This window comes from Rhinatrema bivittatum, chromosome 3 (genome assembly GCF_901001135.1).
Source record: "Rhinatrema bivittatum chromosome 3, aRhiBiv1.1, whole genome shotgun sequence".
Lineage (NCBI taxonomy): Eukaryota > Metazoa > Chordata > Amphibia > Gymnophiona > Rhinatrematidae > Rhinatrema > Rhinatrema bivittatum.
This window is the reverse complement of record NC_042617.1, coordinates 141,297,552-141,311,199: the sequence shown is the minus strand read 5'-3', so window position 1 is coordinate 141,311,199 and position 13,648 is coordinate 141,297,552. Positions and strand designations below refer to the sequence as shown.

Sequence of the window (13,648 nt, the reverse complement as noted above, 5' to 3'; positions counted from 1 at the left end):
CAAAAACTGTAGTTCAGATGACATCTGTATTTTTGAACAGATACAGATCAATTGAAATAGTGCTCTATTTAGATGGCATACACATTTTAAAGATGAAGGTACAACACTGTACAGGGACAGTTTCTACACTGGGGGGGGGGGGGGGGGGGGGGAGGGAGTGTGAGTGTCTACACATGGGTTTGTTTTGTGCATACCTTGATATCAGTAATCCTCAGTCCTAAAGCAGGGTACATTGGGAATTATCACAATCTCTCAAATTTACTGCTGTTCTAATTATTTGCATTATGCCAATGAGCCTCCTTCCGGAGTTCATAAGCTGTAATATATATAGGCAACATATGAAGGCGCACTTGAAAGTTCTTTTTAATCAGGTCAGCGGTGCTCAAGAAAATTGAGACTATTTCTGTATCTTTCTGCCATATTTTCTTCATTTCTGCATCCCTAAGTACTTGAGAAACTTCTCTCTCTCCATACATCCGCAGAAGTTGTTTGGTTCTGATACTTCTCTCAGCAATGCCATTCTTCTGTTTTTCACCTGTATACATAATGCCCTATTTTCTAGCATCAAGCTTTTTATCAGCTGGAATGGGAATGTCCCAGGTGATCATAGCTTCTTCATTCTCTATAATTCTGTCAGGATCATGATTCAGGTGTTTTTCAGATACAGTAATGACATCTTGTTGTGCCTTACTGTATACAGGACTTCCAATATAAATACGTCACACCTAGCAATGGGACGTCTGTTTCCAGGGTTGTTTTACAGAAGGGGTAGCCAACTCTGGTCTTCAAAAGCCACAAACAGGCCTAGTGTTTTGGATATCCACAATGAATATTCATAAGCTACCTTTGCATACAATGGAGGCAGTGCATACAAATCTCTCATATACATATTCATTGTGGATTGTTTGAAAAACATACCAGTTTGTGACTCTTGAGAGCCAGAGTATGGTCGCCCTGTTATATAGAATCTATATCTGTCTGTTTTACTTTTTTTTTCTATGCTGGCTATGAACCATCTTGTCCATCACCCACTGTCCTGTATTGCAGTTATCAATCTCTGTAATGATACTGGCTACTAGGTAGCCCACTACCAGCAGGGCCCTGAGTAGGCCACACTCAATCCTGCTCTAGCCTCCACCTTGAAGGCTGCATGATGCAGCAAGACCAGCCCTACAAAACTCTCTCTCACTCTAAGCTCTGGACCTCATCATTGTGTGGCTTTGGCTCCTTGCTCTGGCCAACCCTGCACTTTGATCTTTTTCCCAGTGTATCCTGTTGAGGACTTCTTGCCTTGCCTAGCTTGGATTCTGCATTCCTTGCCTGTCTGATTGTTTCCCCTGGTTCATGTGGGGCCTCCCTATAGCCCTCCTGTTTATGTGTATACTTTGCCTTCTCTGTGTCCTGTCTGGGCCTCTTGGTGGCCTTCCTTGTCTGCATATTCCTTGTTCCTGTCCTATCTAGGTCTCCCAGTGGCCTAGCTTGTACCGTGCCTTGTTCCTGTCCTGTGTGGGCCTCCCGGTGGCCCTCCTGTTCCCTGTGTCCTGTCTAGGTTTCCCAGTGGCCTAGATTGTACCATGCCTTGTTCCTGTTGGGGCAGGTTCTCCAAATGGGTTTATTTTGCACATATCTTGACAGGAATGAACCTCATTCATAAGCCATGGCATGTAGGGGATGATCCCAATCTCTCAAATGTGCTAATACCCTTCTTAGTACTTGCATTTTCTCAAAGAGAGCCTCCTTCTGGAGTTCATAAGGTGTAACCTTAACAAGCAACTTATCAGGACGCACTTGAAATTCTTCTTAATCAGACCAATGGCACCCAATATGATTGGACTATATCTGTATCTTTCTGCCACATTTTTCTTGGTCTCCGATTGCATCTCTTGGTACTTAAGGTTCACTGCTTTTTCCATAGAACCTACAGAATAATCGTTGGGTACTGACACTTCAATCAACAATGCCCTTGTGTTGTTCTTCACCACAATATCTGATTTTCATGCTTCTATCTTCCTGTCTGTGGGAACAGGAATATCCCAGGTTATCACAACTTTGTTGTTCTCTTCTATTAGGGTTGTACTCCCAATGTTTGCTTGGTACGCCTATGTTATGTTTACTCAGCTTCCAATAAGCCATGCTACTTTGTTGTGACTCTCTACATACAGGCTGACATCAGCACATTATATCCTGTGATGGACATGTAACCGTTTCTAGTTCTGTTTCACAGAATCGACATTTGTCTGTTTTACCACTTATTTCTATGCTAGCTGTGAACCACCATCCAATATCCTGTGCTGCAATCAACAATCTCTCATCCACAAGTTTGAAGTCACCTCTTCTCAATCATTGCTATATCAAATCTTGATCCACATGAGATTGCTGAAGTAACTTTCTGTACTTCCCACTGTACTTATGCTTGTGCCAATTATCCTTCCTTGTTTGATCTGATTCTTTAAAAAGCTTCTTCTCATCTTAATTCTATAGCTTATCTTCAGTACTGGTGGATCTTTAGTCATTCCCTCTATTCGCCTAGTCTAAAGACCGAAACCAAGGATGGTTGCTCACTTTCGTACTTCTGAACTATCTTGGCATTTGGGTCCATTGATGCTATTAAGTACACTTGAAGGCCTATTATGGTTCCTCTATAGATGTAATCAATTTCAATAAGAGCTATATCACCTTCAGCCCAAGGGATGTACCTGATGGGTGTGGAGGAGCTTTCTTATTTTTACATGCAATTCTTCAAGATATTTATAAGGCCAGTTTACTATTCCAAAACTGTATAATGCAAGAATTACAAGCTGGTTAACAGCTTGAATCTTATTTTGTGCTGTTAAGATCAGCTTCACTTTCCTATAGTACTCTTTAGTGATATTTTTTCTCAACACTTTATGCTGAATTTTTTTTACCTTCCTCTACTCCTAGGTATTTATATAACCTTCCTGCCCCCAGTTCCTTTATATTGCAATCTTGAGTCAGGGATATGTTTTCAGTTTTGCTTAATTTTCCTTTAAAAAAAAAAAAAAAAGCTGCCTTAGCATATTAGGTCCAAGTCAAATGTCATCCTGTAGTCATCTGAGAAACTCTCTTCACCATCAGAAGTTGTTCTACTAAATGAGTATCACAAAAATTGTAGAGTTTTAGATCATCAAGAAACAGTAGGTAAGATATCTTCAGGAGGGAATGGTTAGCTCTAGGAGTAAGACCAATTCCATAATCCAAAGAGTTAATGAGATCACTCAAAGGTTTTAATGCCAGACAAAACAAAAGCAGTGACAGGGAATCCTCCCTGAAATATTCCTTGCTGGATCTTAATATGGAGATGACATATATATTCTTCTGTTATGCTCTGTGAGATACTCATATAAGTTTCTATAATACTTTTTCAGTTTCAGTTTTTAATTAGAAGTATTTTGATCACACTAACAGTGAAAACATCACTGAGGGCAGTTTTTACACTTAGCCTTGAGAAAGCACAGATGTCAGTTGCTGAGAAAAAAGGAAAATTACAATTCTTTGTAACAAGAGCAAAAATGTTTGAAAGCAAATGGAGATGACTACTACCTCAAACATTACAGTGTGGCAATCTACTGGATTCTCAGGAGGATTTACTGCCAGCGAAAAAATGTTTTGATGCGTCCAAATAAGCATTCAGTGAACACATTGGTTAGATGATTAGCATTACTGTAATGATCTCCAGAGTTATTTGTTGAGTGCAGGATTGGCATTAACAGCTAGGTAAATAATGAACATATGAATATAAGAAATGCCATGCTAGGTGACACCAAGGTCAATTAATCTCAGCATCCTGCCTCCAACAGTGGCCAATTCAAGTCATAAGTACCTGGCAGATTCATAAAGTAGATCTATTTTTCTGTTACTTACTCCCACGAATAGAAATAGCTTTATTTTATCTACCTGATTAATGTGTTAAATTCCATCTAAAACTCCACCATTTTGAAGCTCCTTTTAAATCTTAAGCCTGTCAGCTTTTAGCCTCATTTACTTTCTTTCTTTTTTAACCATTGGCTTGCTTTATGAAATGCCCCAAGTCTCTTTTCCTGTATGTTTGTTTTATTAGACTGTAAGCTCTATTGAGAAGGGACTGGGTTGTTTTTTTTTTTGGTGTTTGCACAGTGCTCCATATGGCGTATAGAGTTGTAAAATGTTTAGTATGGACTTTTCCTCCAGGAATTTGTCCATATCTTTTTTTACAGCCCGCTATGCTAGTCAACTTGACCACATCCATTGGCAACATATTTCACAGCTTGATTGTTCGCTGCATGAAAAAGTACTTTCTTTAATATGTTTGAAATCTGCTGGTTATTAGTTTTATGAAGCGTCCCCTTGTTTCAGTAATTTTTGAAAGGGTAAATAATCATGGATATTCATTATTACCTATAAACATACAACAAGGACTTCTCTCTTATCACACTTACCTCTCAACACTTTGATATAAATACACATGCATTCTCATACTTATTCAAAAGAACTCTATCTTGAGGATTCTAACCACAAGTGTGCTTATATAGAGTGACCTATCTTAATATATGAGCAACATAGGAGAACCTAACTACTATCTGTAAATGATGGACACAGCACATCTGCACGTTCAGATTGTGACGATGCTTCCAGTTTTGGTAGATATTTTCCTAGACCACTGAAGGAAACAAATCCCCATAAGAGCAATCAACAACCCCAGTTACAACAGAAAAATGAGCTATTTCATTAAAGGGCTTTGCACTTCTTGCTTCTAAATATTGGATGTCTTTCAGAATGGCAACTATGGAATCCAAAAGGAAGCTTACACTTCTGAAACAGGACTGCCTGATGTCAGTCTTGCCTTTTGCTATTCTCTGACTGGAGCTGGTAGTCAGCTAATGCATAGTAGTCAGCATTTTCACCTTCACAGACAAGCAAAAATAAATAAATAAATAAAACAACAGATATTCACAGAATTACTTACAGAGCTGGAAGAAAAAGTTAGATCAAGTAAAAGCTAATGAGGTACTCTTTTATTCAACTCTGGGTTGAAATATCTTCCTGCATAAGGCAAGATTTCCTCCCTTTCTACAATTGATCCTCCACCTCTAATACAAGGAAACTACAGAGATATACTGACAAGTCTTCCTCCCAACCCTGATAAGTATGTGTCTGTTTAAAACCAGGCTAAAATATGAGGGCTGTACATATAGATGATATGTATCATGGTCTTCACCTCCCTACTGGACAATCTCCTCAGGAATAGTGAAAGGGGTCTGACCTCCACCTTAGTACCAAAGGACGTCTCAATTGCATTCGACATGAAGGATCATGCCATCCTCCTCTTACGGCTCTTAGAGACAGGAATATGTGGTGGCCTACTAACCTATCAGATAGGCTACAATCAGTACAATTTGATGACTCTTCATCCAAACCACCTTGGACCCTTATCCTATGAGGCCTCTATACTCTCCCCTGAGCTATTTAACATCTATCTCAAACTACTAGCCCATTTAATCAGATCTTTTAATATAAAATTCTATATCTATTTGGATGATCTCCATCTCCTTCTACCAGTAGACCCAGATCAATCAACAATATTGAAGAAAATTACCTTTTGCCTCACAACCATTAAAGAATAGATGCATAACAATTAACTCAAACAAAACCAAATTTCTATGTATTCATAACTTCAGCAGATTCCCAAAATCATACCACCATTTGGGAAATATGATCTACCACTAAAACCACAGGTTAGAAGCCTGGGGTTTCTGTTGGATTCAGAACTTACCATACAGCCTCAGATCCAGGCGACTTTCAAAAACTGTCTCTTCCATTTGTACTAACTAAAAAACTCCAACCAGCCTTTAACCGAGAAGACAAATCTGACCACTGTAGTTCATGCTGTGATCAATTCATGACTGAACTATTGCAATGTATTATTATAAAGCCCTGTTCTCAAAAGATAAACTCTAGCTGATCCAAAGCCTGGCTACTAGAGGGCTTTAACAAACAAGTCCATGTCACACCCCACTCTATACAAACTGCACTGACTTTCATTTCACTATAGGGCCAAATTCAAAATCCTGACTCTGACTTCCAAGGCACTGAGGGGGAATGGCCCAAAGAACTGACTGCCCTAAGGCACACCAGCCAGACTACTATGCTTCTCCCAAGGAGGATAACCACGCCATTGACAAAAGACATTGAAACATCTAATATCCGAAAGCAGACTCTCTTTGAAACGCCCCCCAAGAGTTCTTTCATATAATGGAGAATTATGTACATTTTAGGAAACTTGTGAAGGCCTGGTTTTTGGGACTAGCCTTCAAAGGGTCAGAACACTAATCAGGCAAGACAAAACAGACACATTTGCCAAGACATTCAGCATGCCAAACTCAGTTCTCACTCTCCAACACAAGCCACAGTAACAGTACCCACATAGGTGTTTCTCAATATTGCTATTGTACCACAATGCACCCATATTATTGTGCCAAATCCTGATGCTATTTATCACATAATACGCCATCACAAACTGCTCATATCTCTGATCTCCCCAACCTGATATCTTTAACCCATTGCTGCCCTAGGCATTGTCTCTAATTGGTTAATGTACCTCAAAACTTATCTATGTATTATTCCACAATCTTCTACCCCATGTATCCTAAACCTCATCCCCATCTACTCTCCACCCCACCTTTTTTATCCAATCTGTAGCACCCATAAGGTTGTAAACAGTGAGCAATAGCTCAAAAAGGCAGATAAATACAAATAAATAAATATGTCCTCTATCGGCAAAATTGTATTTTTGTACTGAGAAAAGGGTGGTGGAGGAATCAAATATAAGCTGACAACTTTTAACTATTGCGTTTTTCACACTGAAGATGAGGCAACCAATCTCTTTATGATTCAGTATAATAAGTTGGATATTCTCCCTTTGAATTATTAAAGATATGAACAGTGTGCAGATTCTCTTAATTTTAACCAGGGAGTTGTGCACAAAAGTGATTTTGCATATTTATTTACATGCACTAAAAAGAGGCATTTCAGGAGAGGAGTTGCGGCAGGGATATGATTTCCATGTATTCTCTCAATTTTCAAAAATATACATATAAATACATATATGCACAAAGTTATACCTGCTAGGCACTGGTTCCATGCACACCTGCAAATTTTCAGTGGATTTATGCACATAAATCCACTCTGAAAATTGAGACTAGTCTGCAGTAAAGCATACCTACAGATTTTAGCCTATGCAGGCTGTTTACCCTCTAAAGGCAATACAAAACAGAAAGGTTGTTGATGGTGTATAGGAAAGAGAGGTGGGTGGAGTAAATGGGGAAAGGGAATAGAGGAGGATGGGTTGATTTAAAATACTGAAATTACTACTTATTACTCATTTTATCTGTTTTTATGACTGAATGGGAAATTATGTATTATGATTCTGTTTAGCACATCTATTGTTGTACTATCCCTGTAGTAGTTTGATGTACTAATGCTTTATAGTGTTTAGTTTATTCAAGTCAATTTTATTTTTTTTTTGTCTTACTACTTTTACTGTTTACTACTTATTTATTATGCATGTCCATTTGTAAGCCACCTACAATGGCAGCTAGTCTGATTAAAAATTTATAAATAAATACATTTCTCAAGTGTTTGCTTTGGGGTGCATAAAAACCTTTCTACTTTAGGGCCTTGTTTGTATCCTTTTATTATGTTTAATAAACAGTTTGAACATAAAAGACAAGTGCCACTAAACCAACAGTAAAATGTGGCACAAAGTCATTAAATACCTCTTTTCCATTAATAAAAGAGCATTATGAACTGTTATGACATGGACTTTTTAATCGAGGTAGAGTTGGTGCAAGTCCCCACCATTGGCTGGTGGAGTCGGCAAGCAGGGACCCAACTGGAGCTTCGCCTAATGCAGCCCACGTCCCTCTTAGGTTGAGCTCTTGGTATCAGGCTGGCAGGTCTTAGGCGGGGTCTCTGCTGATGAAGAGAAGATCCATGGGTGATGTCAGGCATGCAGGAGAATTTGGAAAGCAGATTGGGTCATGACAGGTGATGTTCAAGAGAAGTCCAATAGGCAGTGGTCAGTGGCAAGCGACGTTCAAGTGAAGTCCAAAAAGTAAACCAAGATTAATACCGGGAATCCGCCCAAGGAAAGGTGGGATGGATAGGCAGGGCAGTAAGATGAGGAACGACACAGGAGTCAAGCAAACAATTGAACAACTGAAGACTGACCACAGAAGCTGATGGGCAAGATGAAGACCACAAGGACTGAAGACCAGGACGAGGACCAGGAACCAAACACCAGGACGAGGACCAGGAACCGAAGACATGAAGAAGACCAGGAACTAAAGACACAATGAGGCAACTCACACTACACAGGCTATAGTGAACGGGCGCCTAGCAATGTGCGCCTAGCAATTAACTAGGACCGTGCGCCTATCGCCATGCGCGTAGCCACGGACGCCTATCGCCGTGCGCGTAGCAAGAAGCAGGACACTTCAGGTAGAAGATGATGGCGAGCAGGCAGTCGAAATGGCAGCCTACTTAACTGGCCGCCCCAGAGGCACACTCTGCTTCTCCTCGGAGACCAACAAGTAAATATATACGCCTTACCTCATCTTCCGCGCTTCCCAGCTGCAACCCGGGCGGTCTCCGGCTGCGGGGGGAGAGGGCGAGTACCTTCACCGCTGCGCTCGAGGAGGTGCACCCGCTGCCTCTAGGTCGCGCCTGAACTCGTCTCGCTCGGGGGGCCAAGTCCACGCCGGGACCGAGGCTGCCTCTAGGCCACGCTCGAGTCCTTCCTCGGGGGCAGGTCCCTGCCACGAGTCGGCCACCGGACCGAGGCACCTACCTCCGAGAGACCACGGAAATCACCTCGGGAAACTCAACTGGGGGAGTGACCGACCGGTATCACCGCAGGAGTGCGGGGCTCGTCGCAAGGAATTTAGTCATTAGAATTGGAAGAACGCTCAGCGAGCGAGAGAGGAGGCTCCAAACTGCTTTGGAGATGGAAATTACTGAATTGCTTCACTTCCTGTGGGGGTATATGTACCCGTGCTGACGTCAGATCCGTCTCCAACTGCTAGCACGAGCACACTATACCCAATTGTTTTGAGTCCATCTGCTACACGCTAGGAAAATTATATATTTAAAAAAACAAAAAAAGGAAACTGTACCCTAAACAATGCCCACTGGAATGAATGAGAGCCACAAACCAATGGCATCACTGAGAACCAGATTTACTCTTTCCCATGGTCAGAGTAAATATGTATATTCAGGCTTGTTTATATTTGGGTGAATCAGTCCCTATTGTGACGCAACTGGGCATCATGGAGTGTTTATGATGATGTATAATAATGTGCATATGATGGTCTATAATAGATCAATACTAGGCCCCACTCATCTACACTTTTGAGCTAGTATCACTTCCAGATGACCTACATAAGGAATTGGTTAGGGATCACAATGCTGCAATTGTTTTTTACAGCTGATTTTGACATGTAAGGTCTTTTGCTTGATGGGGTAAGAGCTGTGGGAACCCAAGGTCAAATGTTAAAATTGTTTTCATCATTCCTCTCAGGCTGAACACAGGTTTCCATTGAGACACTAAGGGGTTGATTTTAAAACCCCTGCACACGTAAATCCTCCCGGATTTATGTGTGCAGGGCACTCGCGCACCGGCTCGCCTATTTTGCAAAGGCCGCCGGCGAGCAAAGCCCCGGGACGCGCGTAAGTCCCAGGGCTTCGTAAAAGGGGCAGGAGGGGGCGCATCCGGGGACGTGTTCGGGGCGGGTCCGGGGGCAGGCCGGGAGGGCGGTCCCGAGTCCCCCGGCACTGCGGCCTGTGCCGGGGGATGCCGGGGTGGCGAGCACAAGTTACGCCTGCTTCAAGCAGGCGTAACTTGCCCAACAAAGGTAAGGGGGGGGGATTTAGGTAGGGCTGGGGGGTGGGGTAGATAGGGGAAAGGAGGAGAAGGTGGGGGGATGCGGAAATCGGAGTGGCCTCGGAGGGAACGGAGGCAGGCTGCGCGGCTCGGCGAGTGCAGGCTGCCGATTTTGCGCAGCCTTGCGCGCGCCGACCCCGAATTTTATAAGATACGCGCGGCTACGCGCGTATCTTATAAAATCTGGTGTACTTTTGTTCGCGTCTGTGGCACGAACAAAAGTACGCGCACGCGTATGTTTTTAAAATCTACCTCTAAGACTAGACAATGGTATTTAGTATTAGGAGCTCCACAAGGAGATCTTTCTGAATATTTGTTTAATCTACATATACCACCACTGTGTGATATACTGCAATCAGTGGTATATTTAATCATATCGCATCACATTTGCAGATATTCAAATTTTGTGTCCCACAGACAGAGGAACAGGACATGGATTAGCTAGTCTTCTGAAGAAATTAGAAATGGTGGCCAACTGGCTCTCAGATCATAAACTAAAAATGAATATGAAGAAAAAATGGCTCTCAGGATAGGAAAGGGAGTCCAGTCTAATGAATTACTGATTGAGATAAATGTCAAAACTATTCTGATATGAGACTGCAGAGAACCTTGGTAATTTGGTTCAATAGGTCTGCTTTTTCAAACTCAGATTTCTATAGTGGTTAGGGCATCATTTCTTTATTTATGTCTGATCTGCCAACTGAAGGTATTTTTTCATCAGAAATTCTAGCTACAATTCAAGCAATAATACCCAAATTAGATTATTGTACTGTTTTGTACGTGGGACTGTTTCAATCTGTGTTAGGGGCATGTCAACAGGTACAGAACATAGGACTAAAATTCTTGTGGGGTTTGGTTGATGAAACTTCATTAGCTGCGAGTAAACATCCATTGTAGCTTTAACATGAACATTCAATGTCCTTCATACTAGTCAAGTTGTTTGAATTTTTATGTTCTAGTGAGGAGGAATATTTGTGTATTCCAGATGTTAGATCAATCCTTTTACAAAAAACTAGAAAATTATCTTCTCAGAATTGGCTCCAAGCTCACTGTGGCAACAGAGGGACTACTGTTTCCAAAAGGAAACAAAAACTTGTCTGCTTGGTAAAGTGTATGTTTGATTCTTCTTCAACATGCTATTTATTTTATTTTGATGTGGTCATCAACTATTGGAAAGATGTGTAAATTGAGAAGATGATTTAATAGCAGAGGGGAAACTACATTGAGAAACTGCTGGAGAAGAGATTTATATTAAAATTATATTAAACTGCTGGAGAAGAGATATATATCTAGTTTATATTTCACACTAATGCCGGTATATAAAAGCTATTAAATAAAATAAATAAATAAATATTGATTTTAATGAGGGTTCTGAGGTAGAGGCTGCTATATGGTTATGTTTATTGTTATATGCTATGTAGATGATATATATTAGGGATGTGAATCGTTTTAGGACGATTAAAATTATCGTCCGATAATTTTAATATCGTCTTAAACCGTTATGGAACACAATACAATAGAGATTCTAACGATTTATCGTTATAAATCGTTAGAATCGTGAGCCGGCACACTAAAACCCCCTAAAAACCCACCCCCGACCCTTTAAATTAAATCCCCCACCCTCCCGAACCCCCCCCAAATGACTTAAATAACCTGCGGGTCCAGCGGGCGGTCCGGAACGGCAGCGGTCCGGAACGGGCTCCTGCTACTTGAATCTTGTTGTCTTCAGCCGGCGCCATTTTCCAAAATGGCGCCGAAAAATGGCGGCGGCCATAGACGAACACGATTGGACGGCAGGAGGTCCTTCCGGACCCCCGCTGGACTTTTGGCAAGTCTTTGTGGGGGTCAGGAGGCCCCCCCCAAGCTGGCCAAAAGTTCCTGGAGGTCCAGCGGGGGTCAGGGGAGCGATTTCCCGCCGCGAATCGTTTTCGTACGGAAAATGGCGCCGGAACCCTCGCTGAACGACCTCCTGCAGTCGATCTCCTGCCGGCGCCATTTTCCGTACGAAAACGATTCGCGGCGGGAAATCGCTCCCTGACCCCCGCTGGACCTCCAGGAACTTTTGGCCAGCTTGGGGGGGGCCTCCTGACCCCCACAAGACTTGCCAAAAGTCCAGCGGGGGTCCGGAAGGACCTCCTGCCGTCCAATCGTGTTCGTCTATGGCCGCCGCCATTTTTCGGCGCCATTTTGGAAAATGGCGCCGGCTGAAGACAACAAGATTCAGTAGCAGGAGCCCGTCCGGACCGCTGCCGTTCCGGACCGCCGCTGGACCCGCAGGTTATTTAAGTCATTGTGGGGGGGGGGGTTCGGGGGGGTGGGGGATTTAATTTAAAGGGTCTGGGGGTGGTTTTTTAGGGGGTTTTAATGTGCCGGTTTTGCGATTTTACGTTTTTTTTCGATTTTTCACGATATTTTTACCCCCCCAAACGGCAACAATACGATTCCCTCCCCCTCCCAGCCGAAATCGATCGTTAAGACGATCGAGGACACGATTCACATCTCTAATATATATATGAATAATTTGTGATTTTAGGAAGTGAAGATATATAAATACAAATAAACCGATTTTCTTTTGCATGACCTGGGCATTTTTCTGCAGAATATCTTTTTTGCTTTTTATAATAGCTGACATTCTACATAACCCCCATTCAAATTCGAGAGACCAAAAATATTCAGATGAACCAAGCCCTAAATCCTTTTAGAAAGAAGAGTATTGCAGAGGCCTTTGCCCATAGATTCTCCATGTATACATATCATAAAAGGACAAGAGGAATATTTAGTAATTTTACATAAAAATGAACACTGTTTGTGAAAGCGGATGCTTTAATTAACCCCTTAAAATATAAATGTAGAAGAAAAAGTAACTCACCTTGCAACTTCACTTGGCTCATCTCGGGCATTCTTCAATAATATATTTATTAAGTAACACTACAAAAAGAAAATCATATCAAAACAAGCATGTTTTTAAAATTGTCTAATATTTTCATTATTTATATATAATACAGATAAAAATGTTATACAGTAAAGCAGTATATTCATTTTAAATATTTGTGCGATTTCTTTAAAGTTGTACTGTAATCACTGCCAATATATTTTAATCTGCATAGAAAAATGAGAGATTTTGGCATTTAACATGTTTATCTAGCAACCTAGGGATCTATTTATTAATCAGCCCCCACAGCTTGGTCAATCTTGTGATACCTTTCCCTAGCAGAAAATATACTGTGGCTTAGCTGAGACCCAGATTTAGCGCACAATAATAGTCCCACATTTTGAGGCATCCATCTTTTAAAGGATCTGAGCAGCCAAAATAGTGTCCTCCCATGCATAGCTTAAAACCTTGGGGGGTCTCCTACAGTGTGCTCAGGTCCTCACTGGACCACCAGAACTAGCTAGATAAGGGCCAGGGGAGATTTCAGAAAGGCAAAAGGATTTGGGGAGGAGGGTGAAGCCTATGCCTAGGGATGGTAAACTTTGAAAACTTTTTTTTAAAACTTTGGCCTTCTCAATGGAGGGGGAAGGGGGACAGGGTAACTCTCAAGATACTTGGGACATTTTGGCGTATGGGGGAGTGGGGGATTCTTTGGGCCGCATTAATCTGACAATCTTGGAGGTATCTGAACACAAGTCAGCATTCCAATGCTCCCGAGGAAAGCTATCTATAGCTCTTGAGTTGTAACTGACTTTAGATCAAATAATACAGTTTGTGAA

At 41.7% G+C, this 13,648-nt stretch overlaps 1 protein-coding gene across 4 annotated transcripts in view; it reads right to left on the bottom strand.

Annotated features, from left to right (window-relative positions):
• The window catches only part of RALGAPA2 (Ral GTPase activating protein catalytic alpha subunit 2), a 1,327,630-nt gene that overhangs the window by 539,744 nt on the left and 774,238 nt on the right, over positions 1–13,648 (bottom strand). For all 4 annotated transcript variants that reach the window (XM_029593760.1, XM_029593759.1, XM_029593761.1 and 1 more), the window contains one exon: positions 12,807–12,865. In XM_029593760.1, coding sequence (XP_029449620.1) covers positions 12,807–12,865 — 59 coding nt within the window. The remainder of the gene's footprint in view (positions 1–12,806; positions 12,866–13,648) is intronic.